Source organism: Erythranthe guttata, chromosome 3 (genome assembly GCF_056151865.1).
Source record: "Erythranthe guttata isolate IM_541 chromosome 3, IM_541, whole genome shotgun sequence".
In the NCBI taxonomy this organism is placed as follows: domain Eukaryota; kingdom Viridiplantae; phylum Streptophyta; class Magnoliopsida; order Lamiales; family Phrymaceae; genus Erythranthe; species Erythranthe guttata.
Window position 1 is genome coordinate 17,857,339 of NC_142535.1, and position 27,159 is coordinate 17,884,497.

At 34.2% G+C, this 27,159-nt stretch overlaps 4 protein-coding genes and 1 long non-coding RNA gene across 9 annotated transcripts; 4 read left to right on the plus strand and 1 right to left on the minus strand.

Annotated features, from left to right (window-relative positions):
- The first annotated feature begins 289 nt into the window (after positions 1-289).
- PIR121 (transcription activator) lies at positions 290-11,415 on the plus strand. Of its 3 annotated transcripts, none has more exons than XM_012999425.2 (31): positions 290-530; positions 656-716; positions 818-890; positions 1,632-1,696; positions 1,860-1,937; positions 2,060-2,179; positions 2,258-2,328; positions 2,404-2,496; positions 3,010-3,079; positions 3,205-3,269; positions 3,479-3,674; positions 3,754-3,905; positions 4,031-4,124; positions 4,365-4,577; positions 4,694-4,905; positions 5,535-5,682; positions 6,033-6,201; positions 6,326-6,402; positions 6,620-6,790; positions 6,965-7,041; positions 7,142-7,244; positions 7,806-7,925; positions 8,016-8,159; positions 8,519-8,668; positions 9,096-9,239; positions 9,519-9,606; positions 9,740-9,870; positions 10,022-10,223; positions 10,309-10,481; positions 10,585-10,791; positions 11,089-11,415. In XM_012999425.2, the coding sequence occupies exons 2-31, from the start codon at positions 663-665 to the stop codon at positions 11,281-11,283; spliced, it is 3,855 nt and encodes a 1,284-aa protein (XP_012854879.1). In that variant the 5' UTR covers positions 290-530; positions 656-662; the 3' UTR covers positions 11,284-11,415. The 3 variants fall into 3 exon arrangements, with proteins under 3 accessions (XP_012854879.1, XP_088671993.1, XP_012854878.1); XM_088815867.1 differs by having other exon boundaries at positions 315-530; positions 2,265-2,328; XM_012999424.2 differs by having other exon boundaries at positions 386-526; positions 653-716.
- Positions 11,416-11,932: 517 nt separating this feature from the next.
- On the plus strand, positions 11,933-13,720 carry LOC105974499 (uncharacterized). The gene is made up of 4 exons (XM_012999612.2): positions 11,933-12,098; positions 12,219-12,316; positions 12,517-12,549; positions 13,471-13,720. The coding sequence occupies exons 1-4, from the start codon at positions 12,007-12,009 to the stop codon at positions 13,545-13,547; spliced, it is 300 nt and encodes a 99-aa protein (XP_012855066.2). The 5' UTR covers positions 11,933-12,006; the 3' UTR covers positions 13,548-13,720.
- Positions 13,721-15,384: 1,664 nt separating this feature from the next.
- LOC105974214 (O-fucosyltransferase 10) lies at positions 15,385-19,341 on the plus strand. The gene is made up of 10 exons (XM_088815868.1): positions 15,385-15,826; positions 16,569-16,650; positions 16,741-16,808; positions 16,906-16,994; positions 17,296-17,493; positions 17,608-17,812; positions 17,895-18,062; positions 18,243-18,410; positions 18,502-18,692; positions 18,816-19,341. The coding sequence occupies exons 1-10, from the start codon at positions 15,530-15,532 to the stop codon at positions 18,985-18,987; spliced, it is 1,638 nt and encodes a 545-aa protein (XP_088671994.1). The 5' UTR covers positions 15,385-15,529; the 3' UTR covers positions 18,988-19,341.
- Positions 19,342-20,547: 1,206 nt separating this feature from the next.
- LOC105963710 (uncharacterized) lies at positions 20,548-22,690 on the minus strand. 3 transcript variants are annotated; one of them, XR_016030428.1, is made up of 4 exons: positions 22,424-22,690; positions 21,679-22,130; positions 21,540-21,600; positions 20,548-20,979 (listed from the first exon to the last, which is right to left on the minus strand). It is a non-coding gene; the product is annotated as an uncharacterized LOC105963710 (long non-coding RNA). The 3 variants fall into 3 exon arrangements; XR_016030429.1 differs by having other exon boundaries at positions 21,679-21,786; positions 22,424-22,688; XR_016030427.1 differs by lacking the exon at positions 22,424-22,690 and having other exon boundaries at positions 21,679-22,413.
- Positions 22,691-23,209: 519 nt separating this feature from the next.
- Positions 23,210-23,861, plus strand: LOC105974269 (protein SRC2). The gene has a single exon (XM_012999332.2). It carries the CDS (start codon positions 23,242-23,244, stop codon positions 23,722-23,724), a length of 483 nt encoding a protein of 160 aa, XP_012854786.2. The 5' UTR covers positions 23,210-23,241; the 3' UTR covers positions 23,725-23,861.
- Positions 23,862-27,159: the final 3,298 nt, after the last annotated feature.

The following is a 27,159-nucleotide window of genomic DNA, read 5'->3' on the forward strand; positions in this document are numbered from 1 at the left end:
AAAAAATAATTTTGATGATATATATTTTTAACAAGCTGTCCTCAAGTTGGGATCGAGAAAGAATATTAACTAACCGAGGTTATAAATTTATTGAGATTCTGTTGTATAAAAGAAAATTAAATTTGAAAGGTATTTAGCAAATTGCCTCCTATTGGGCTCTATGATATGAATCAAAATTGTTCCTTATTGGGCTTTCTATGGTGAAAGTGAAACAAAGCTGATTCTGCAGCTGTCCACGGCCCGCGGCCCGAAAACACAAGAAGGCCCGATAATTTCCTTTCTAGTTTTAGTAATTATTACACGTCAAATGCTTCAAAATCAAGAAATTAAATTAAGTGGCAATGGCATCATAATCATCAATTCTTGTAGTCTGAGCAAAGATTAAAAAAAAAAAAAAAAAAAAAAAACGTGGTTAACCAGTCTCTGCAAACGATCTGGTGAAGACCAAGAGGCGAATATACTGTTAGAATCAATTCATTATTCACTAAATTCTGCAAAATTGCAGGCATTCGGGAGCTGGTGGAAAACAGGTAAACGAAAATTGAAGTGTACATTTTCTTCTTCTGCTGTTGTTGTGCTAAGATTTCAAACGTCGTCGTTTTGCATTTCTTAAGAAGTGTCTTTTGTTTGTTTGGTTTCATATTTTACTTGCCAGATCTCTAATGGCTGTTCCAGTAGATGAAGCTATTGCTGCATTGTCCACATTCTCTTTGGAGGTAATTTTGTGCATTTAGCAATTGCAGGAACCCTATACTTTTTTTTTTTTTTTTGTAATTTAGTGGGGTTTAAGGAAATAGTGCAATTGAATTTGTTTTAGGATGATCAACCTGAGATTCAGGGACCTGGGTTTTGGGTGTCTAGTGAGAGAGGTGCAACTACTAGTCCCATTGGTAAGTATTTTTTTTTGAAATATTTTTATGGGTTGTTGTGCTTTCATGAAAATATTTTTTTATGGGTTTCGTTGCGTTTCCTAGAATTATAAACCCAATTCTTTATGGGATGCCATGGAGAAGTAGGATTTTAGTGTTTGCCTGTGCACTATACGACTCGAAAAAGCATATTGCGTTAGCTTTGGGTGTTGTATTAACTTGATTTTATTTCGAGAAATATAGTTCACGAGTTGAAGAAAAACGCGACAGAACAATGTAGATCAACATCTATGTGTTTATGGCTTCTATATAGACTGTGAATCAGCCAGTACTAATGGTAAATTAGTTGGTTACAGAGTTAGCGAGATGCTAAATAAAATAACGTTAAAGAAAAGCACAAGTAATGTATAAAATAGTTTCTGTCTGTGCCTTGGCACATGGAGTTATGTAGTTAATTAAACCTTCAATGGAGTATTGAATACTAATTCTCGAGTACATATGTGATCAACTTTTTATCGTCTTTGGCTAAAGATAACATAAAAGAAAATTCAACTTACTTGTTGATGAATTGGAGCCTCATGAAGATGTCTGTATAAGTATTTCCTTGGGACGGACGTAAGGATCAAGTAAAAAAGAAGAAGAAAGATTTGGTTGTTTATGATTTAACTGATGCCTTGTTCTGACACTTTTTAATACTTTTTGCTGTCTAAGCTAAACATGAAGATGTACATATAAATCGTTAGTTTCATCCTTATGTTGCAGAATACGTTGATGTTTCTGCCTATCGACTATCTCTATCTGAGGACACAAAAGCCATAAATCAGCTGGTATGATTTATATTTACTGGAGATGCTTTATGTACAGTACTTCTGTGTAGTTTCTCACTACAACTTCATATTGGTCAACTGTTTCGGTTTTGGATTTTGTAACTGGTTTCAAACGAGGGTCAGTTAATATTTATATGATCTAAAATGTTCAAAATGGGTGCAGAATTTGCTCATGCGAGAGGGTAAAGAAATGGGTTCAGTGCTCTATACATATCGGAGTTGCGTAAAAGCACTTCCTCAGGTGCGTCGAACTATCTCTAACCTCTAAGTGATAATATAAATCAATGTATGCTATCGATCTTTAGTCTTTATACTATGGCTTGATATGTTCATATATATATATATGTATATGTATGTTTGCAGCTTCCAGATTCTATGAAGCACAGTCAGGCTGACCTGTACCTAGAAACTTATCAAGTATTAGACCTTGAGATGAGCCGTTTGCGCGAAATTCAGCGTTGGCAAGCATCAGCTTCATCAAAAGTATGAACTATCATCCTTTTGTTTTTCTTCACCATTTCTTGTTCTATTCTGAGCATTAAGATAGTTATCTTGATACAGCTAGCAGCTGATATGCAACGGTTTTCAAGGCCAGAGCGACGAATCAATGGTCCTACTATAACACATCTCTGGTCCGTTTGGCAACCCTTTTTATTTTTTTTAGCTTTCTGGAAAAAGTCTTTTGCTGATGTTATACTTCATTGTAGGTCAATGCTGAAGTTGCTGGATGTGTTGATCCAACTTGATCATCTAAAAAATGCAAAGGCTAGCATTCCTAACGATTTCTCTTGGTACAAAAGGTATATATGGCGTTTTCAACGGACAAGTAGAAATTTTATACGGCTTAATTGAACTTTGGTTTTTCTTATCTGATTTCTGGAAGTATTTGTATTTTTACACTATTGAGGGTTCAATATACCATATGTACTAACTAACTCAAGAATTTTTAACTTTGGCATGAGATATTTTTCTATTTTCTTTTATTTTTTTCATTTATGGAGATTCTAAAAAATCATTGTATTCATGTCTCTGTTTTTGGTTGGCCTGTTTTTCGAATAGAAAAAAAGAACAGTTGCTAATATAGTTGTTGGGTTATTGATGCGTGTCTTTCTTTGACTGAGGCCAAATTAAGTATTTAGTTTCAAATTTGTCTTCTTACTCCATTATAGCTGAAATATTTTCTGCTGATCCATCACACATACGCATTTCTGTCACATTTTGCATGTGCACTGTGCTTTGGCTTTACCTTTTACTTTTCAGTTTACCTTATCGAATATATAGGTGCTCAACATATAATTTTATTTAATTATCAGGACATTTACACAAGTCAGTGTACAGTGGCAAGATACAGATTCAATGAGGGAAGAGTTAGATGATTTACAGGTTAGTGTGTTCTTTTGCGCTTTTCTAAAATATTATGTAGAGAGCAGGTTTTGAGCCAATGATGTTTATTTGATAACCATATTTCTTAATCATTTACGATCATCCTCTGTTATGTATCTTGACAGATCTTCTTGAGCACGAGATGGGCAATTTTGTTGAATTTGCACGTTGAAATGTTTCGGGTCAATAAGTATCCTTCATATCGAACTCGTTTCTTTATCAGCATACTTCACATCAGCTGAACTCAACAAATGTTGCAAAAGTTACTAAATAGTTATTAGCTTTCTATCCCTAGAGCTTAAGAGATTTTGAACAATAATCAAATGATAATGCTTAGTTCAATTCAATGATTCTATGTATGCTATATGTCTTTGAATTCCTTCCTTAACTTGTAATTAGTGTTGAAGACATTCTCCAAGTTCTCATAGTTTTCGCCGTTGAGTCGTTGGAGTTAAATTTCGCCCTTCTCTTTCCAGAGCGCTACATTCTTCTTCGTGTTTTGCCTGTTCTTGTTGTCTTGGCAGCTTCATCAGAGAAAGACAGCGAGTCTCTGTACAAGAGAGTGAAAATCAACAGATTGATCAACATATTCAAGGTACATTAAGTTCGATGTATCTATATTCTTTCGTAATTAGAGTAATTGGTTGTCCGAACTAATCCTTCTTTTGATGTAGAACGATCCAGTTATCCCCGCATTTCCAGATCTCCATCTTTCTCCTGCGGCAATACTGAAAGAGTTGTCGACGTATTTCCCAAAATTTTCCGCTCAAACTCGTCTTCTTACTCTTTCCTCACCCCATGAGCTACTACTTCGCGAGGCACAAGAATATCCTTGAATATTGCAGACACACACACACACACACACACACACACACACACACACACATAATTGTTTCTTTCATAAATGTGGAAAAGCATGATCTTATAGTTGGTGCCTTGACTTAAATTTACTTATCAGCGTCAATATTTGATCATCAATCACATTGGGGCAATTCGTGCTGAACATGATGACTTCTCCATTCGATTTGCCTCTGCCTTGAATCAGGTGCTTTTACTTACTTTCCCTTCTCTCTGTATATCAATCTAATCCATCCCTATCTATATCTCACACACACAGACCGAGACATATGTATAGAACATCTAACATAGTTTGTGGTTGTGTATTATGTGTGTTTTGTTGTAGTGATAAGCTACAGAAGCATAAAAGCATGCTATTCCGTTATTGAGATCCTCTGTTTTTCTATTTGTTAATGTTTTGATGATGCATGTTATTTTTATTTTGCAGCTTTCTTTATTGAGATCAATGGATGGTGCAGATGTGGAGTGGGCAAAGGAAGTCAAAGGAAATGTATATGATATGGTTGTGGAAGGTTTTCAACTCCTAAGTAGATGGACTGCACGTATATGGGAGCAGTGTGCATGGAAATTTTCACGACCTTGCAAAGATCCTGTTTCAACAGAGTCACATGAGACAGCATCTTTTTCCGACTACGAGAAGGTTTTGACTTTCGTTTCATTATTCATATGTTTGTTGCTAAATATTTTAAATAAATTTTAAATTTTCGTCAAAGTCCAAATATTCCGCTAATATGGAACTGCTCAATTTTGCTGCAGGTAGTACGGTATAATTATAGTGCTGATGAAAGGAAAGCTTTGGTAGAGCTTGTGAGCTACATCAAGGGAATTGCGTCACTGATGCAGAAATCCGATACACTGGTGGCAGATGCCTTGTGGGAAACTGTGCATGCAGAGGTCCAAGATTTTGTGCAAAATACATTGGCCACTATGCTGCGGACTACCTTCCGGAAGAAGAAAGACCTTTCGAGGTATATTGCAAAATACTCGGTTATTCTTGATTTTTATTCCACATTTTGACTTCTTCCTTCTCTGTGGTGAAGTTCATTAATTACATATGATACAATCTTAGTCGAATTTAATGATCACCTGGTGCAGGCCATGTTCTTTGGCTCTGATTGACCTGATTTGAGAACACAATTTGGTTCAGACCCTAAAATGCAAAAACTAGTGCTTGCATATGGAGCCTACAAAATTTACCAAAACCGACTACAATATTTTGTAATCCTATAAATAGTAAAGAAATAAGTTAGAGTTAGTACCGAAACAACCTGTTACTGCAACCTAAATCAACTATAACCGAATGACCAACTGACGAAAACCCAAATCTCTTAATATTAACACTTCCTCAAGCATGATTGTTCTAAAAAAATCGAGCTTGAAAGCACTAATCTGTTAAACCCATTCATAGTCATGTGATTGGAGTTTTTTCGAACATTACATTCTTTGACTGATTCATTTTAATAATGTCTGAGATGGCAATACACATCTCAAACTGGTGCTGGGACTTCCCGTGTTTGACTTCAATATTTTGCTGTCTTGAAGTTATCGATATGAAAAGTTGTACAAATTATTAAGCTCGCTGTTTTGCTGTTTCCAGGATTCTTTCTGATATGAGAACACTATCAGCTGATTGGATGGCTAATACAAGCAAACCTGATTCTGAAATGCCAGCATTCCAGCAGGGTGGTGAAGAAAGTAGAGCAAACTTCTTCTATCCAAGACCCGTGGCGCCCACAGCTGCACAGGTTTGTGGTTCTCTTATCTTAGTCATGATCATGTTAAATATTTCGCACCCAAGCTACAAAGGTTTGTTTTCTTATTAAATTAGTTAGGAGACGCACATTGTATTATTTGTTCGCATAACAGAAGACAAATATCTAGTTTTCACCATTTTCAGTAGGAAATAAATAAGAATAACTAACATTAATTTGATTTATCCGTGTCACGTTGTTTGCACATACCTGCACCCTATCCCCATCAATTAGTTTAAACTTGATTCATATATTATAAAAGGAATACTTGGTTGATGAATTTCTACCTTGGGCTTTATGAATATACTACAGCTTGAACCTAACCAGATCTCACATGCATCCAGGTCCATTGCTTACAATACTTAATATACGAGGTGGTATCAGGTGGCAACATGAGAAAGCCCGGTGGTCTGTTTGGAAATACTGGTTCAGACATTCCAGTCAATGATTTAAAACAGCTGGAAACCTTTTTCTACAAGCTTGGTTTTTTCTTGCATATATTAGATTATTCAGGTCTGATCAGACAATCTTTACCATAATGCATGATTTTCTCTCGGTCATAAATCAATGGTACATCAGTATGCCCGTATATGTCTCCATCATAATTGAACTGACTTTGCTCTTATGCTTTTTGCAGCGACAGTCGCAATGTTGACAGATGTTGGTTTCCTATGGTTCAGGGAATTTTACTTGGAATCTTCTCGTGTCATCCAGGTAAAAGGGGTGATTAGAAATTTGTAATAGTTAGAATTAGAGATGGTTTCAGTATTGTTGTGTCCGTGTAGTTCGTATAAATACCCATTCGGATTGGATAATGAATGACAACCCCATATCACTCTCAATTTTCTTCGTCGCCAAACTTCCTACTTAATTATATCAATTTCCTTATATTCCAGCAAAACCCTTTATCCATACATCATTTTTCTTGCAGTTTCCTATCGAGTGTTCGCTTCCTTGGATGCTGGTGGACCATGTGATAGAGTCTCAAAATGCAGGTCTTCTTGAGAATGTCTTGATGCCCTTTGACATCTACAACGATGCTGCTCAACAAGCACTAGTGGTCCTCAAGCAACGATTTCTTTACGATGAAATTGAAGCTGAGGTAACTAAATCTAAACCATGGGAACCTATTTGAAAACTATTTGGACATGTTTGGAGATGCTACATTGGTCAATAGCACTTCACAGATGACATCTGCACCCTATCTACCTTTCCTCGAACTTCCTCTGTAAATATAAGTAAGCTTCTAAAGAGAAGGTATATGTTTTCTTTTCAGGTGGACAATTGCTTTGACATATTTATATCAAAATTCTGTGACGCTGTTTTCACATACTACAAGAGTTGGGCAGCTAGGTACTCACTTCAAACTTTTCGTTTGTAATTCCAACGTCTATCTGAACCATATCCATTTATAAAAAAACTTTTAACGACACTTTGAATTCCAACACCTCAGTGAGCTGCTGGATCCGTCATTCCTCTTTGCCTTGGACATTGGTGAGAAGTTTTCTGTCCAACCGATGAGATTTTCTGGACTGTTAAAAATGACAAGAGTGAAGGTATGAACATGAATCTCTCTCTCTCTCTCTCCCAAAAATAACAGCGGTTGTACTTTAGATACAGCCATCCACTATCTTATACTAATTTAATTATTGCATCCAAAGAGCGATAAAATGTAAGCTATAACTAGAATCTATTATTTTTTTTATCAGTTACCATAGCACATTACAATGTGAAAGATACATCTTTTATTTGTTTGTGTTTGTCCAAGGAAATAAGCATGTACACATTCATATACATGTAAAACAACATCTGATATATCATATGTGCATCTATAGTTTTCCCCCAGCCTTCATGTTATCTGACCTCTACCATTCATAAATAGTACGCTTATATTTTGTATAGTTGTTAACATGCACATAGATGTCAACAATGTGCTCTTGATATGTGTTTATTTGTGGATGTCTCGTAAATTTAAGATTGCATTTTCTCCGTTACTCCCAAAATCCTTGATTAGGAATTGTAATTTTCCTAGTAAATTGTTGACTGACATTTGCTTATCTGAGTATGATAAGATGGAATCGATTTAGTAAAAAATGGATTTTTTTCGTGGTGTTTAGTTGCTGGGAAGGACTATCAACTTGAGAAGTTTGACCACTGAGAGGATAAACAAAGTATTCAGGGAGAACATTGAATTTTTGTTCGACCGATTCGAGACTCAAGATCTATGTGCTATTGTGGTGAGTAATTTTTTGCTAGGTGGTTTATACTCGTCTTACCTCAGTTTGACTTTTTGTTTGACTCTTTACTAATGAAGACTTCAATTCTAGGAATTGGAAAAGCTCCTCGAAATCTTGCAGCTTGCTCATGAATTACTATCAAAAGATCTGGCTCTCGATTCATTTAGTCTCATGTTGAATGAGATGCAAGAGAATGTATCTCTTGTTTCATATTCTAGCAGACTTGCTTCTCAGGTATGACATTTTATTGGCTGGAAAATAAAATAAAGGTTCATTAGTTACTGACGGGGAATATCATTTATTTAAAAAAATCATTGCTTTTCGAAGTAATGGAACTTTTGCTTAGTTTGACTACAAGAAAAAGACGCAAAAAAAGACGAAAATACCCTTTTGGATTCTTGTTCATTTAATTGTCTGTTACCCGTTTCCCTGTATAACCCTTTTGGATTCTTGTTTTTTTATAACATTCTTGAGGAAATGTGGTTATTAATAAATGACATTAGAAAGTAATATTTAACAAAACTCTACCATTAAATCATCCATCTAGAGTATCCATTTCTGACAAAATGCTTGTATATTCTTAAATTTTCCAGATATGGACGGAGATGCAAAACGACTTCTTACCCAACTTTATACTATGCAATACAACTCAGCGCTTTGTCAGATCATCGAAAGTGCCTCCTGCTCCTGTCCCGAAGCCATCGGTTCCGCATGCAAAGCCAAATTTCTATTGTGGCACTCAAGTGAGAATTATCAATCTATTGTCAATGCTTGATTCATTTGTCCCACAATTTGTAACAACTACTTGATATCACCCTGATTAGCACAAAAACGACGCTGCTTTTTAATATTTTAAAGGATCGTCCTTAAATGGACTATGAAATGATTTGCTTAATTCAGTTTGATGCTTTTAGTTTTGTTCTTGACTAATTGCTTCACTCAAGTTGTTGTTTTTATTTTTTATTTTTTTTTTATTTTTATATCTGATATGGTAATAGTTATCCTTTTCTTGATGCTGTATTATCGTGGTTGGAGATAATTCATTTTACTGGCTTTTACTTTACGATTCCTTGATCTCATGATAGATTGAAGCTCGTATACTTGTTTGATATTACTGTAATTTTTTTTATTCCTTTTGACATTCCACTTTTTCATTGTGTGTTGATTTAGGATCTGAATTCTGCATACCAGAGCTATGCCCGATTACACAGTGCGTTTTTTGGATTGCCTCATATGTACTCCACTGTCAGACTCCTTGGATCCAGATCATTACCATGGCTTATCCGAGCCTTATTAGATCATTTATCAAACAAGGTATACTCTTTTTTTATTTTTCTTTAAATAATATCAAACAAGGTGTACTTATCCCCCTTACGATTTTACCTTATTTATCAAGGTTTCTGCTGATAATATGCGGTTTTGGGTGATAATGTTGAGTGAAATGTAACGTGATATTTACTGTCACAGCAAGGCCAGTAGAGTAATTTATGCTAGAATACTAGTGTAAAATTTGATACATCACTCGTTTTCCTTTTTTCAGTACGTGAAATGTGTGGAAGCCCGAATTATAAGATTTCTGTATTAATTTTTCAGATAACTACCCTTGAACCATTGATCACGGGACTGCAAAACGCTTTACCCAAATCTATAGGATTGCTTCCTTTCGATGGTGGTGTAGCAGGTAAATGATGTACCGTTGGTCCATTTTGTCATTTTTTTCCTCTTTTTTTTTTTTTGTTTTTGTTCTTGCGTGTGTGTATTTCTTTCGTTTCAGTTTATATCCTTTTGCTTTATGTGTTCTTGTCTTGTGCTAGGTTGTGTAAGGATCGTACAAGACCATCTTAATTGCTGGCAGTCAAAATCAGAACTGAAAATCGAGGCTCTTCGCGGAATAAAGGAAATCGGAAGCGTCTTATACTGGATGAGTCTTCTTGATATTGTTTTGGTGAGTTTTTCCTACACTTTATTTTACGAAAATGTGGAGATTTCATGGGGAACTACAAACAAGAAGAGTGTTAATGTTAGATTTTGTTCGGGTTTGGATACAATTCTTATAGCTTCTTATACTGTAAAAAAAAAATCGATTAAATCGACAGAGAGAAGTGGACACTAGCCAATTCATGCAGACTGCCCCTTGGTTGGGCCTAACTCCCGGCGTAGATGGACAGGTCATACAGTTTCAAGACAGTGAAGACAGCCCTATCATTAGTTTATTCAAATCTATTGCAACTACTTCAAATCCCAGTTTCTCGAATCCATCTTCATTACGTGTCCTGTCGAGACAAGCAGAAGCTGCCGGTATTCATTTCCTCGTGATCTATACATACATATACACACATACATACATATATGCTGAAAGTGTAATTGGTTTCGTGTGCTGCAGATCTGCTTTATAAATCCAACATAAACGCCGGAAGTGTGCTGGAATATTCGCTTGCTTTCACAAGTGCAGCTTTAGATAAATACTGCAGTAAATGGAGCGTGATTCCCAAAACGGGGTTTGTGGACATTACAACTTCCAAGGACTTCTACCGTATATACAGCGGCCTCCAAATGGTAATAAATAAACAGCTCTTGGTTTAACTGATTTCCTACGAATTCAAGATTTATTATTACTCGTAACTATTTTTAATATCCAATTATTGTTGTTGAATTGCAGGAGTATTTGGAGGAAGCGGTTCAGGCACAACCGAGTCGTCATGGGATGCTGGGTGACTCGATTGCTTGGGGCGGCTGTACAATAATATATTTATTGGGGCAACAATTGCACTTCGAGTTATTCGATTTCTCGCATCAGGTCCTAAATGTAGCAGAGGTTGAAGTTGCAGCGATTGCATCCGCCCATAAGAATCCTCACATTGTCCAAGTACGAAATATTTCATTTCCCACTTCACACACACACACACACACACAAATCGTCATTTCGAATAAAGCCTGGGGGGCCAAGGCCCCTCACCACTTTCCAAAAACTTATCAGTATTATTACAGAAAGACAAAAACCAGATTTGGTTCTTACAAACGAAAAAACATGTTCACGTTCGAATTATCCGAGGCTCGACGAATGGCCTTGATCTTAATTATCTGCTTTTAACTAGTGCCTGATTTTTGGTATCTGCTATGATATTTCAAAGTGTTGATGTTAGTTTCGTTTCTGACAAAAAAGGGATTGGAGGGCTTGTTGGAGGCAATGAAGAAAGGAAGGAGGATGAACAATCACGTATTTTCGATGTTGAAAGCCAGGTGTCCATTGGAGGACAAGCAGGCTTGTGCTATCAGACAAAGCGGTGCGCCGCTTCACCGAATTAAGTTCGATAATACTGTCTCTGCTTTCGAAACTTTGCCTCAGAAAGGTGCCTGACACTACACATGTTTCTTTATCTTCTCTGTATATGTTTTTTCACCCCGAATTTGGCAATGTGTTGTAACACTAACTCGGATTTGCTCGAGAATCATATTAATATAATTAAATCAGAATTTACGGTCCTGATAATGCTAATGCTAATGCTAATGCTAATGGTTGGTTCGTAGTTGCCAGACTGGCTACATTATTGTTTATACTACGGTAAATTACAACCACCTCCCTGAGGTAAAGTGTAATTACAAAAAAAACAACATATTTTTGAGAAATTACATCCCGCCTCCTGCACTTTGTAAATTTCTTACATCCACCCCTAAAAAAGGGTGTTAATGTAAGAAATCTACAAATTGAAGAGGTGGATTTAATTCTGGAATAATGAGGGGTTTTTTCGTAAATAGACGTTTTCTAATGGGGTGGTTGTAATTTGGACCCGGGCCTGGGCCAGAGGCATATGGATCTAGTTTGTTAAAATTTGAGATCCAAGAAAAAATATTATATTGATCCAAATCCAATTTAATATTTGAAAAATTCCTCGGTCATGCCAAGTAGGCAAGACACCTGGCATTGTGTCATGACGTGTCAGAGAGTCATTGGTTGGCTGTACCCGCGGCGCGTGTGTATCAAGCAGTTTTATTCTGCATCATTTCTCTTCTGTAAAAAAAAACAAAATACTGAACAAAGGAAAAACGAGAAAAATAAAATAAAATAGAGAAGGTATTTTCAATGGCGAGCGGTGGCGCTAGCGGCGGCGGAGGTGGCGGAAAGGTGTCGTTCAAAGTCATTCTTACTTCTGATCCCAAACTTCCTTTCAAAGTGTAAGGACCTTTCTGAATATTATTTCCCTGTTAAAATCATTTTTCATCTTCCAAAATAAATTTGTTTTTTGTTTAATTTAATTTACATATATGTTTTCTTCAATCGAAACTGACGAACAGATTTAGCGTACCGGAGGCAGCTCCATTCACCGCCGTTCTGAAATTTGCTGCCGAAGAATTCAAAGTGCCTCCCCAAACTAGTGCCATCATCACCAATGGTAATTTTGTTTAATTTCTTCCCCAATTTTTTTTTAATTGGATTTTGTTATTTTATTTTATTTTTCGGAATCTGAAATAGCTTTTAGGGATTGCAAATTTGGGGATTTTTCTAGGGAAACATAAAACGACATTAAAAAACAATTGGAGTCTGAAAATTGCCCCTTTGTCTGATCATTAATTTTTTTTTTTTCAAATGCAGATGGAGTTGGAATTAATCCTCAACAGAGTGCAGGTGTTGAATTCTTCTTATTAATTTAGTTTGTTTTATTATTATTTATTTTCAATGTTGGTCTATCGTGTTAATCTGAGAATCGACTAGAGGCACGCACGTTTGATGGCTGCCTACATAATCACCATCATTGTTGTGTTGGAATTCACATATGCCCTGTGTCAGACTGTCAGTTTATAATGGTATTTGGAATTAGTCGAGTTGCATAACTAGATTGTGGTTTTTCTATCTCCGTCTCCATTTTAGGGCCATCACTTAGCACATTTTCTTTGAGTCGAGAGTCTTTCTACGATCCAACAAGGCATGTTCGTTACTTAGCCCAAGAAAATGGCGAAAGTAGAATTCTTTTGGAAGTCGTTAGTTAACTAATGTCATCCATTAGGGAGGTGATTTAGTATAAATAGGGGCCTTAGTGTGTTTCCTTATTCCTACAACTAGTATGCTCATACGGATCACGTTAGAAGAGAAAAAAGGCACATAAATCTTGGACTAAATGAAGCTACTAATGTAGAGAAAATGGAACTATTTTACGCTCCAAAAGAAGAGATTTTATTTACATTTATATGTTATGCTGCATTTTCTCCTCGTATAACTTGGCTTGGCCAATGCTCATACCGCATATACGTACGTACCAGTCTTTGTCAGCTACGAAATACCTTGTTATTACGTATATATATATATATATATATATATATAAGAGCCTACACACATTTATATATCATGTTATTAACAAAACGAGTAGAAGCGTCATACTCTTTTCCTAAATAGGTCTTTTTGTTAACCCGTCTCCTTTAAACTGTTATTTTTCTTTTTTTTTAAGGATGTCTGAATTAATTGGAATTATTATCATTGGCATTTTATAGAATCTGAAATACTGCACGTGTTATTTTAGTTCTGATGTTTGGTTGGCAATGGATTTATCAGGAAATGTGTTTCTTAAACACGGGTCCGAACTGCGCCTGATTCCTCGCGACAGGGTTGGTGCTTCTGTGTCGGCTTAAATTCTCGTCAAAGATCTTTCTCCCGTCTAATTATTTTACTCCCGTATGAACACAATTCTCTCGAATGACTATTTGAGGTTCGATTTTCCTTTTTTTCTTTTTTCCGACTAGTAAACTTGAAAGATATGGTTGTAGTGAACTTAACTCCGATTTAAACTGCGTGTGATTTTTAATCGTCTTTCGTGTTCATGTGGCCTCAAATCTTGACAAGAATTAAAAGAAAATAGATGGAACACAACAGTATTAGGTATACGGACATCTACCGATTGGTATTGAGTACTGCAACAATAATTCAATTGTGAGTTGTGTGTAATTGATATTACAGACAATACATATATTTGTTGCACTCTGTGTATAAATGAGTTGGTTTTTTTTTTTTTTTTTTAAATAAATAAAAGAAAAACCAAAATAACTGCCATTTAAAACCCATCTGAAAGATGATGAAGCAGTAAGGTGTCAAAGGGTCCACCTCACAATTACTACACCATGTCGGTTGGTATTTAGAACAACAATTGTGAGATGGGTAGTGAATCTGCTGTCTGAATATAAATATACTTGGAAATTTGCTGATTTATTATATTGCTTCTCTTCTTTCTAAAAATATCTCTTTAAATTTAGATTTTTATATTAGTTGCTTTTCTGGTGATGATGATTAATTTGGACATATCACATGATATTTTACATATTTTTTATTTGTTTATTTTTTTTAAATTTTTTTTTTTTTGGTGAGACACCCCACAAAATACTTGAGTCACATATAAAACACACATAGAATCTATAGTAAAGCCAATCTAAATATTTAGATGATTCTTTTCCAAATTGATGAATGATGACATTGGACAATTCAAATAATTCAAAACACAAAAGTGGAAATCATGAATGGTGAGTGTAACCAGTCGGGAAGTTAGATGTTACACCTGATTATTTACACTGAATGAATTTGTACTGTAGATTTGATTAAATAACGACCACTAAACACACATACATAAAATGTGTGTGTGATTATGTATAGATTTATGATTTAAATCTACCAAGTACAAATAACCCGTTGTAATATCTAATTTCCCATAAGCAATCCCTAAAGTGTCTTAAATCAAATGAAATAATGCTGCTCCTATAAAGTAAGTGATGTGGGACTCACTACTTTATTTCATTTTATAATTAATTTATTATTTTTATAATTGAAGTAATTAACTAACCTAGTTATGTGTAGCTAGCTGGCTTTTGCTGTTAAATTTGACAAAAAATTAAATAAGTTGATCAAATGATATGAAGGTGGCTTTATGAGTGGAAATCTGAAGCAATCCCGCCGTTGATTTCGGCTCAAAGTAAAATGCTCCATGTTAGGAAATAGTTTACTTGATGCTACACTCGATGGTGGATTACACTGTTTGATTACTAACCGTCGATATGCACACACACCCATGTGTACGTGTACATCTCTACATTTCGGAAAAAAAAAAATATTTTGTCATTTTTTCAATAGTTTTGTAATATTCAAAACATGGACTCATTTCCCTAAATGGGAATTTTGCCTTCAAGAGTACGTACTTAATTAAGTTAATTAATTGTCTACTAACTACTAAATAAGAATATAATTTTGAGGTCAAAGGGAATTAGTTGTCCAATACTACTAAATAATTGGAAAAAAATATTTAGGTCAAAGGGGAATTATAATATTAAATATTCTCACCAAATTCTTGATCCCAAATATCTCCTCCCAACAACGTGCAAAGAGCCAAAGACACAAGATCCTACGCCGCCCCCACCCCCACCCCCCCCCCCTCCCCCACCCCCAACCCCACCCCACCCCCACACACAACACACACACACAGTAACTACATTACACTGTTCTTCCATTCAAAATCAAATGAAACCTTTACAACTACGTACAACAATCCTTACATAATCAAGAAACACACTTGCTAAAAAAAGCATAAAAATCCGATCTTGCACACACACACGCAGTGAATCCATCTTGCATGGAATCGACGTGCACGAAGGAACCCACCACCACCAGATGCCGCCGGAGGCTCCACCTCCACTACAAGCACCGCCGTCGCGGGGTCTACTGCTTCTTCTTCACCGGAATATTCCCCGAAAAGTACCTTATTTTCCTGACGATTCTCTACATTTTGGGGCTGATCACCTGCGCGGGGCCCTTGTTAACCATCCTGCACCCTCCTCCGCCTCCGCCGCCGGGGTCGCTGTACCGCAGCCAAGAGCTTTTCTTGAAATTGTGGCCGGAAATTCAGTCGGATAATGCTTCTGCTCTTGAGGTCCCACATGGGTTTCTTTCTCTCTCTTTCACCCTTTTTTGCTGCTCACATTATGCTTAATTAATTAATTTCTTAAATTGTCGTTTGGGTTAAATTAAATTAAGAGATGGTGGTTTGAATTATAGTAAAATCATTACAACAATTCAATAGGTCCATTGAATTTCTTCCAAAAATTATAGTCCTTGTTTACATTCTTGATTTTCGGCTTTCACTTTTGTTTGCTGAGGGTTCCGAATGCCCGATTTCGGGATCGATTTCCGTTTTGAGGTTTTTTTGGGAAAAAAATACTAATACTAGAGTGTAAATTTTGGTTTGACACCATATAACTATAAACTATGCTCTGTTACTTTTTACGAATTTTCGGCGTGTGATGTTCGTTTTATCCATTTCCTCGTTGTGAATAATGGTTTTCGTACATGTCAGAAGTTTGACAATGGTGAATGTGCATTTGTTTGCAATTAATGAAAATATATAAAAACAGAGAGAAGGTTAAAAAATGAAGCTTGTTGGATAATTATAATCGACAATATTTTCGTAGGAGTGTTGTAGATCACTATCTGACCTGCGGAATATCCATAGCAGATAGCTCACTCCGTTTATACGACCTTTTTCGACACGTCATCGTTATTTGGATGCGTTCTAAAGCAAAAATGCTCGTTCTTCTAGATAATGCATCGATTATTTTTTATTTTTTTTTTGTAATTATAAGTTCTTGGTAATTATAAATAATTATCCATTTTAGTTGGATAATCTGTGGAGATACAGAAGAAAGCTGAAAGAGCAACGGCCCTGTTTGGATGCTAATGCTCCTCCCGAGCATCCCGGTACGAGCGACTCATTTGTATCATGTCTGTATGTCTTTTGTTTTTTAATAAAAATAATTGAGCATCTCCACAATTTATTTTCCTCGTCAGTATTCCAAGGGCTTCAGCGCTATTTGATCGTAGACGCTAACGGTGGTCTAAATCAACAACGGTCATCGGTACGCAATTCAGAATTCTGCTAAAGAAACGATTCTTGTTATAAAAAAATGTCTTTCATAATATTTGTAGCTCCACGTCATTATATTATACGTGCAGATTTGCAATGCTGTAGCATTGGCTGGGCTACTAAATGCTACTCTCGTAATTCCTCATTTTGATCTTCATAATGTTTGGAACGATCCAAGGCAAGTTTCCGTTATTCGTCAACCCTCTCTTATTTTTCTTTTATCGATAATTTATCGGACTTCATTAGTTAAATGCTAAAAATAAGCAAACGTGCTATCAACTTTATTAGCTAAAACAAAAACTGTCAAAATTTTATCGTGGTTATTTCTATGGTATCGATCATACACAAAAGCAAAAAACAGAGTATTCATAAGATAAAGTGGATGGTGGTTTCTGATGTTGTTACATATCTTTATTTAATGCTTGGTTTTTATTTAATTTTTATATATAAATATTTTAATTTCTTGTGGTTATTTACAGTGAATTTGGTGATATTTATGACGAGGATTATTTTGTATCCACCCTTAAAGATTATGTAACGGTGGTTCACGAACTACCAAACGAGTTAATTGAGAACTATAATTTTAGCATTAGCAATATTCCGAGCTTGAGAGTCCAAGCATGGGCATCTGCTCGTTTTTACTTGGACGAGGTTTATCCTGTTTTGCAAGAAACAAGGTGCATAGTAACACATCTTTTTTTTTTCTTGTTTTTTTTTTTTTTTTTTTTTTTTTTTTTTTTTTTATTACTATGAGGGGCAAAATTATGGAGCATATTGTTCTTTTGGTGCAGAGTTGTTCGAATTTCTCCCTTTGCAAACAGATTAGCAACGAGCATTCCACCGCATATTCAATATTTAAGATGCCTAGCAAACTATAAAGCTCTGAGATTCTCTTCAACCATAATGGATCTCGCGAAAAGAATAGTCAACCGAATGACTGTTAAGAGCCTGAATTCTGGCGGGAAATACGTTTCCGTTCATCTCCGATTCGAAGAGGTAATTTGTACTTTTAAACATAAAAAAAAAGTCTTTTTTTTTTGGCCTCAAAACTTCATTTTTTTTACCTTAAAAAATGTAGGACATGGTGGCTTTCTCGTGCTGCGTGTATGACGGAGGAGACACTGAAAAATCCGATATGGATGCAATACGTGAAAAGGGTTGGGGCAAAAAATTCATGCAGAAAAATCGAACCTTTGCACCCGGTCTTAACCGTGTTAATGGAAGGTGCCCAATGACCCCAGTGGAGGTTAGTTTCGAAATCCATTTTCTTTTCTTCTTGATAGTTCGAATTTAAATTTTCCGAAAAAAAAAAATCACTACTTCTACTCAAAATCAAAATGTAATTTACATTCATCAAATGATACAAACCTTATTACAAGGAAATAACGCTTCTCGTTTTCCGGGATTTGTTTCTTTGTCAGCATAGGTTGGTATGATGTTAAGAGGTATGGGATTTTCGAGCAATACGTCTATATATTTAGCATCCGGCACAATCTACCACGAGGAGAGATATTTAGAACCCCTTCGAAAGATGTTTCCTCTCTTGCAGACTAAGGAGTCACTTGCTACTTCCGATGAACTTTCTTCAATCCAGGTTAAAATTTATTATTTAGACAACCTATTTTTAATCGGGAAAAATATTTAAATATAAAAAATATCGCCATTTAATTTTATAATTTTTTCAGGGTTTTTCGTCAAGATTAGCTGCCTTGGACTACATGGTATGCTTGTATAGTGAAGTATTTGTGACAACTCAAGGAGGAAACTTCCCTCATTTTTTGATGGGACACAGACGATTTCTATACAACGGACACGCAAAGACGATTATGCCTGACAAAACCAAGCTTGTCGTCTTATTACAGAACGAAAGTTTAAGGTAACCAAACCGACGTCTTTTCTTGAAATCCCTTATTACAATTTTGAGTTTTCTTTTTCTTTTTTGTTTAAGATATATACTAATTAAGTGATGCATTATATATATGTGAATGGATTTGTGTAGTTGGGATAGTTTTAAGGATGAAATGGAGACGATGCTAGCTGAAAGTGACCGGAAGAGTATAATGGTGCCTAGAGTTAAAAAATCGACAAGAAAGGGTTCGATATTCTTGAACCCTTTGCCAGAATGCAGGTGCCTTTGGGAATCGCACAATTCAACCGATTTTTTGTGCTAGAATATCAAGAAATTGCTTGTGTCAGCAAAAAACATCCTTGACTTCCACGTAGCATAAACGAAAGACGGTAATATACAATTTTTTCGCTTCGACAATGGCTTGAATACCCGGAGTTGTCTTTTTTTTTTTCAAAACAGAAAAACACATCAGTTTGAATCAACAATTTTTTGCTGCATATATGTTTGTAAAATTTGCATACTGCTGCTTTCAGGGCATTGTAGATTTGTCAAGTGAGGATTGTCAAGTGTTAGTGTTTTTTTTTTTTTTTTTTTTTTCGGGTTTTCGGGATTTTGGGTTTTTGAGAAGATTCGACTTGAAGTGGATTGATTAGGACGATGTTCGATTTACAATTAATCGAAAGTCGGATAATATTTTTTTTTTTTATATGTTAATCATGAATTCATGATGATTATATATGAATTAAGCCATAATTTCAAGAAACTATTAATATATCATTAATCTTTTAAGTCAAAAGTCATGACAATGAGTGAATATGTAGATATGATATATGCTGAACTCACTCCTGGGCACACTTAGAAACTTATAGGAAGGTAATGGGTGATTTTCCATTTGACCACCACTATACAAATCTAAAGTCTTTTCATATCAATATTTAATTAACTATATAGTGATAGTTTATAAATTCAAGAAACAAACATATTCTAATGTGTGTGTAAATTACAGCTACCTCCCTGAGGTAATGTCAAATTACAAAAAAGACCCTCGTGTTTTGGGTTATTACAGCTACATCCTCAACTACGGATCGTCTTACATGTCCATACTTGCAATGTCAAATTTAGTGGAATATTCTTCAGTTTGTACCCGTTTTACTCCATTCGAGCTCCACATTTTGAAACAAGAAGATCATAAGATGTGTCTATTGGCTTGTAAATATCATATGTGGTGCATCATAAACTGCATTTTTGCACATATATAACGAGTACAAACTAGAGAACATTCCACAGAATCTAGAAGATTCTGTTGAATTTGACACAATAAGTGTAGACTTGTAAGAAGGTTCATAGTTGAGGGGTAGTTGTAATTACCCAAACATGAGAGATTTTTCGTAATTTGACCTTAAATCAAGGGCCTGGCCGCAATTTACCACACATATATAATATATAATCTTGACCTAACACCACTAGTAGAAAAAAGGCTTTTTGCTACCACTCAAATTCGTAGCGAATGGTCCACTTTTTGTAGTAAAAGACTTTTTGCTACGAATTTGCTACAAATTTTCTCCGTAGTAAATACGGGCGTGACAAAAAATTTACTACGAGAAATTATCGTAGCAAATACTTTTTTACTACGACACAACTAGCATTTACTACGACCATCGATTTGTTACAAATACATGACTATTTGGTACAGCATATTTTGTAGCAAAAAGGTTGTCCTTTGTTGCATCCAAACCCTACCTTTTACTACAACCACCTCCCGTAGTAAAAAATATATTTTTTATACTACAACTTTTATTTGTAGCAAATACTAGAATTTATATACTACAAAAGTTATTTTTAGCAATAAACCTAAAATATATAATTACACACCTGAAATATATTCAATACAAGTCTTATATAATTAATTAAATGATCATAAAATACAAAAAATATTATATCTTCAAATCATACAATATACATCTTACAATGAATCTTAATATAAATTAGAAGTTTAAGAAAGCTTATTATGTTCCCCTTGTCCAAAACTAACTAAGATTAACTGCTATAAACCAATTATTCATTCATTTGCTCCAATATTTTCTTTTTCCTCTATCGGCCGTCTTTAAGCTTTTGCAACTTCTGCTATCTTCTTGTGCCCACCTTGTTGGTGCAGGTGCAAAAGCTTATGAAATGTTGTAGCCACAGGATGCGATGGCTTTAAGCAAACACCTACCTTCTGATTTAGAATGAATTTTGTAATGTCACCTAAATGTACTCTTTGTTGTTGGATGCCATTTGCTCACTAATTTTCTTCTATCAGCTGCCTCTTTCTCTGCACAAAGTTAATTCAAAAGAATTGGGATTATATTATTGGTCCTTGTAATTGCATATTTTCGCATTATCAAACGAAACACCAACTCGTGTTATAAAATCCAACTTTAGAAATCATTACAATTGACGTATATTTGTAAAGAAAATGAGACTTAAACAAACAGAAATGCACGGAGACAGTATTCGACACTTCTTAGTAGAAAAAACAGAGTGGATTACAATATGTATACCCCGAAAAATGTCATAACCTAGTTTGAACTGACACTATGAGACGAATGGCAATGAAGTTAGCATTTATATCACTCTAAAGCATCTCAAAAGTTAAAACTTTATAGACAAGATTAGATTAAATTCACGTAATCTAATACAACACGTTTACGACATTTCATCCCACAATTAAACTCATCCTTGAAACAGTGAGGAATCAAATAATTTATCAAATGCTTCAACAAATAAGAATCCATTCAGAGCACTATTCTTCTCACATAAACATAGAGCAGATAAAGTAATAATTAAAACACAAATGGAGTTGTCCTACGAAATCGAAAAAAGATCACAAACCTAGTTTGCTTAACCTGTCAAACCACTTTGAAAACCCCGAATCCGGAGCTCCGGTTTCCAGCTAAATCACAAGAGAAAGTCACAAGACGAAGTCAAGCAGATGAAAAAAACCAAAAAATGTCAAATCAAAATCAAGTACCTAAATTGTGTTCTTGATCTTTGCAAAGAAGCCTTTCAAGTTGTGTGAGGGAGAAGGACCAAGGGCACCTTTCTGCTCTTTTAGGTCATTTGGAATCGAAATACCATACTTCCATTTTTCATAATTTTCAATTAGTATGGAATGCTTCTTCAGTGAAAATACAAAAGAATACTTCACTCATATATGAACCTAAACAAACATTCTTTATATGTAATACATGTTCTAACAAAAAACAAGGTAAAACTGCTTTCTATTGAACAATAGCTATCTATTTTCTACTTATTGCGCTTCCAAATAAAATATTTGAGACATGAAACAAACATCAGTAGGTCAATAGTGAATTTTCGTAGTTATTTTGTCGACTGATTTATCAACTCTTTAGTCGGAACTTATGCATTTTGTATTCCACTATTTAAAACTAATGGTGGCTTACTTTTCTTCTCTTGTTTGAACTGAAATTCCAAAATTTATCAGGTTTAGCATCTAATAAAATAGTAAATTGGTGTAAATTGTCCACTAGAAAATGAAGAACAACAAATTAACACCAAAACCAAAACCAAAACCAAACAGAAAATCTAGAAACAGATCCCTAATTTTTTTCATCTAAACTAACGAGAACAAATGGGTGTTTGAAGAAGACAATATATATCAGTAAATTTAGTAATATAAACATCAATTCATACCATTAAACTGAAGAAAATGTCCAATACTACAAGAATGTATCAAATTTATGAGTAAAAATTACCTTATTTTTGTTTTTCGAAGATGTTGAGCGATCTTCCGCAAGGCATGCTTGAATCGAACGGACACATATGCAACGAAGAATAGATAGTCTGGAAACGAAGAACATCCATCGGCAATTGAAGACAACAAAACATCTGCTCAAGTGGGCAACCGATTGGCTACGGCGGATCAAGAGAGAGAGAGTGAGAGAGAAAGGAGAGGGAGATGGGGGAAGGGGCCGTCGATTTTATGGTTTAGGGATTTGGGCAATTTTGAAGAAACCCTTTTAATTTTAGTTTGTTACTAATTCATTTTAGTTTTTACTACAAAAAAATAATTCTTTTACTACGGGTAAAATACCGTAGTATAAACTCAATATTTACTACAAAAACTCCGTAGCAACAAACAAAACGACTTCGTTTTATTCATCCTTTTGCTACGCTAAACTCTCCGTAGTTATAAATATCTTTTTTGGAACAATCATTTACTACAGTAACATTCCTGTAGTAAAAAACTAATATTTGCTACGGTATTTTGGCGTAGTAAAAAAATTTGTAGTAACAAGCTATTTTTCTAGTAGTGCACCTTTGACTTCTTTTGGTCTTTCTTCTACAAGTAAGCTAGAAATATGTAATTAGTAAATTAAATTCTAATTTATTTTAAGGAGTGACGAAAATACAAGAGAACTTCCTAGTGTCATGCATGCATGCCAAAGTCATTGTTTATATATATATATATATATATATATATATATATATATATATGTTCTTCATCTAATAAATACTCTCCTCCTTCCCTTCAAGCCCTATACAGTAAATAAACCTTTTTGCATACACACAAATGGAGTGCAGGATATTCGAAATAACCCTCATATCAGCAAACAACCTGGAAAAAATCCGGCGGATCTGCAAGATGAAAGTGTACGCCACCGTATCCATCGGCGGCGGTCCGCCGGAGAACGAGAAGCGGACTCCGACGGACCGCAACGGGGAGTCGAACCCGGCGTGGAATTTCACGGTGAAGTACTCGATAAACGAGTCGATGGTGCAGCACCTGAACACCATGCTGGTGGTGAAGCTGTTCTGCCGGCGGCTGCTCCGCTGCGACACGTACATCGGAGAAGTGCACACGTCGCTGAAAGAGCTCTTCGACTACGCGGAATCGAGCGGCGGAAGCGCGATCCTCAGCCTCCCGGTGCAGAAGGGGTCTGTGAACTCGCAGGGAGGGATGAGGTTTTCTTACAGGTTTGGAGAGAAAGTCACCATTGATAAATTGCTGCTGGCTGAAAGTGCTGTTGGAGGCTGGCCTGTTAATCAATGCTGATTATTATTTTTTTTTTTTTTGTTTTTTTTTTAATTTTTTTTTTTATGAATTTATTTTTCTACTTAATTTCAAGTGTGTGTATTTTATCTTAATTTATAATATAAATATAATTATTAAATATTTAATTATTAGATTTATTTTTATTAAGATAGTACGGCATGAACAATTTATATCACTAACAGAAATTTAAATTGTAAATAAATACCATTTTTTTAATAAATAATAGAAAAAATATTGAGTAAAAAATCAATATTTTTACTCAATATTTTTTGAATCCTTGTAAAATACAAATTTGTCGAACATGCACGTTGATGTGCCGTTGAAGAGTCTTTTCTATGTGGGACTAAGCGCCGAGAATATTACACATGGTATATTTTTATCAGTCAATTACACGCACATACATGCATGCTGGTGTGTGTAGATTAGTGATAAAAATCCACGCGGAGTAATATTCATCGCGTGTAGCATAGAAATACGTAATCGTATTATTCAACTGTACTTCTCGGAAAAAAATTGTTTGTGTGATTTATTTGTAAGGTCGCACTATAAGACCATTAAATAAAAAATAATGAGTGTATGTTAGTTTATTTTTGGAGTAAATATCCACAAATTGTTGTAATAATATGTATTTTATTCCAACAAGGATTATAAAGTGTATATATATTTGTGTTTGTGATAAGTTAATAACTTAATACGTACAAATTAAACTATATAGTCAATAATAACAATTGATTTAATGTTAACGAGGTTTGGTAGTTCGATTGTTACACGTACAATATAATAATAAATTTGACAAAACATTAAAGAATCCCTCTAAAATGAGTAAATTAAATTTATTTTTTTGATTAAAACAATATAATTTTTAGTATTATAAAACACCATAAGCAGGAAGACCAACGTATAATTAGATAACATGTATTCATGTACGTACATGAATACATGTTATTTAATTATTCAAACCTATCGAACTTTCATTTTCGATCCTCTCATCTTCTTTGTAAATAAAAGATAACATTTTTTTTTTAAGTTCTTGGAACTTTCATTTCTAAAATTAATTTGACATGCTCATATATATATATATATATATATATATATATATATATATATATATATATATATATATATATATATGGGGCTATATGTCAAACACCCTTCGTGGAGATTTTAATTTAAGATAAATCCTTTATTATAAATGATATTTGACATAAATCCAATGAGCTTGAAAAACCATATATGCCCCACTAATTATTAATTGGTATAATTATTTAATTTAAAAAATAATTATACCCATAATCTACACCCAAATCTTCTCTAAAAATTATTCCCCTAATCACGCCAATTTAGTTTTTTTTTCCTTTTCTTTTTTATTTTGTTTAATGATTTTATTTATTTCTATTTAAAAAAAATGTAATTATTTTATTTATTTTATTTTATTTTTATTTTCGGTTTTTTATTAAATTATTTTTTTCTTATTTATATTTTTCATGTTTTTTATTTTAATTTAAAAAGATGGTTTTATTTTTATTTTCGTTTTTTTCATTATTTTTCTTTTTTCTTAATTTCGATTTTTTTTAAAAATGGTTTTGTTTTTTTTCTTTTCTTTCCTGTTTTTTTTAAATAAAAACCACTCTATATAAACATGAAAACCACTCTGTATAAACAGCTATATAAACATGAAAACCACTCTGTATAAAAATAGCTATATAAACATGAAAACCACTATGTATACACAACTATATAAATATAAAATCACTTTGTATAAACAACTATATAAACATGAAATACAATCTGTATAAAGATAGCTATATAAACACGAAAACCACTATGTACACAACTATAAAACCACTCTGACTATGTACAAACAACTATATAAACATGAAAACCACTCTGTATACACAACTATATAAATATCGAAAACCACTACCGCAGTAGAAATACGATTTAAACTTATCTGCAAACAAACCTAAAAAAAAAAAAAAAAAAAAAAAAACAAAACTGGAACTGATCTCCCATAGAAACCAGAATATTATTCATGGTGGTTGTTGGGTACAATTTAAGTTTGGTGGTGGTTTCATTTTTTTGGGTTTTGTTTCTTTCCCATATGGTTCAATTCTTCTTAATGTAATAAATCTTGAAATTCACCTGGAAATCGAGATTGGGTTATGATGGTGGAGGCGGCGAATCTTGAAAAGAAAAAAACAATTGGTCTGTGGTAGTTTGCGGACGGTGATTGTTGTTGGGGGTGGGGGTAGGGGGTGGGGGCAGGGGGATTTGCTAGAGAGAAGGTGGCAAAATAAATTGGCAGAGGCGTAATGGTGGTTGTTGGATTGGGTGGGGGAGAGAGAGTGGGGTGTTGAAAAGAGATCACGTGATAAATAATTATTAGAAGTTTGTAAAAATTTAGGGTTAAACATAAGGGTATAATAGTGAGACTTAATTAATTTTTATTAGTTAAATATATTTTGGATTTATCTTAAAATAATAAAATATTTTTGGACTCATTGTAACTACACATGTGTAATTAGGGAGTTTTGACAAATAATCCCTATATATATATATGAAAAAATTCTAAATTTTTTTCAACGAATATTGTTACGTAAAATACTCCTTTCGTATAAATATGAAATAAACGAATCAAGGGTTTAATGAGATTAAACTTGAATAATTTAAATTTCTTGAAATTGAATACATAAAAATAGGACAAAAATCGAGAAGAATAAGAGTAGTAGTCTAGGAGTTGGGGGTTAGTGTAACGTACATACATAGGGTGCCCTAACCAAAGTTTTAAATTTGTTTTACGTGTTTGGATTTTTATTAAAATAAAAAAATATGATTTTATACAAAATAACTAGTCTCATTAAAAAGTGGTAATAATAAATATTGAAAACCCCATGCTTTGGTGTTTGACTTTAACCAAACAAGTCTAATTATGCAAGAAAGCAATATAATCATCAGCCAATGAGTAGTACAAAACAAGAGTCAATTATTTACCTGAGTTTTATTTATTTATTTATTTATTTAAATTTAAAAGTAAATAAATAAATAAAAGACATAGTGGGGATTGATTGAAACTAAACATAAACCAAGAAACTCATGCGCGACAATATTATTAATATTATTAATTCCTGCTAAAAAACAAAACAAATACTCAAAAGCATTAAAATGGTGCCAAATTTTACTGCAATAATTTTACCAAACAAATGGAATTGCAGTGACTGCAAAAATTTGCAGGTTGCATGCAGAGAATGTTTATTATGTGACAAAACTCGTGTGGTAAAAAAACGGGAAACTACATTTTTTACCGTTGGGTTAAAAAGCTGGTTTTACCAGCATAGAATATTAGTGCTAATTAAAAACATAAAAGTTGCTGTTTTCAGAGATGCGCTTTTACCTTTTCCTCTTCTCAATATCATTCCCATGGAGTACAAAGATCCA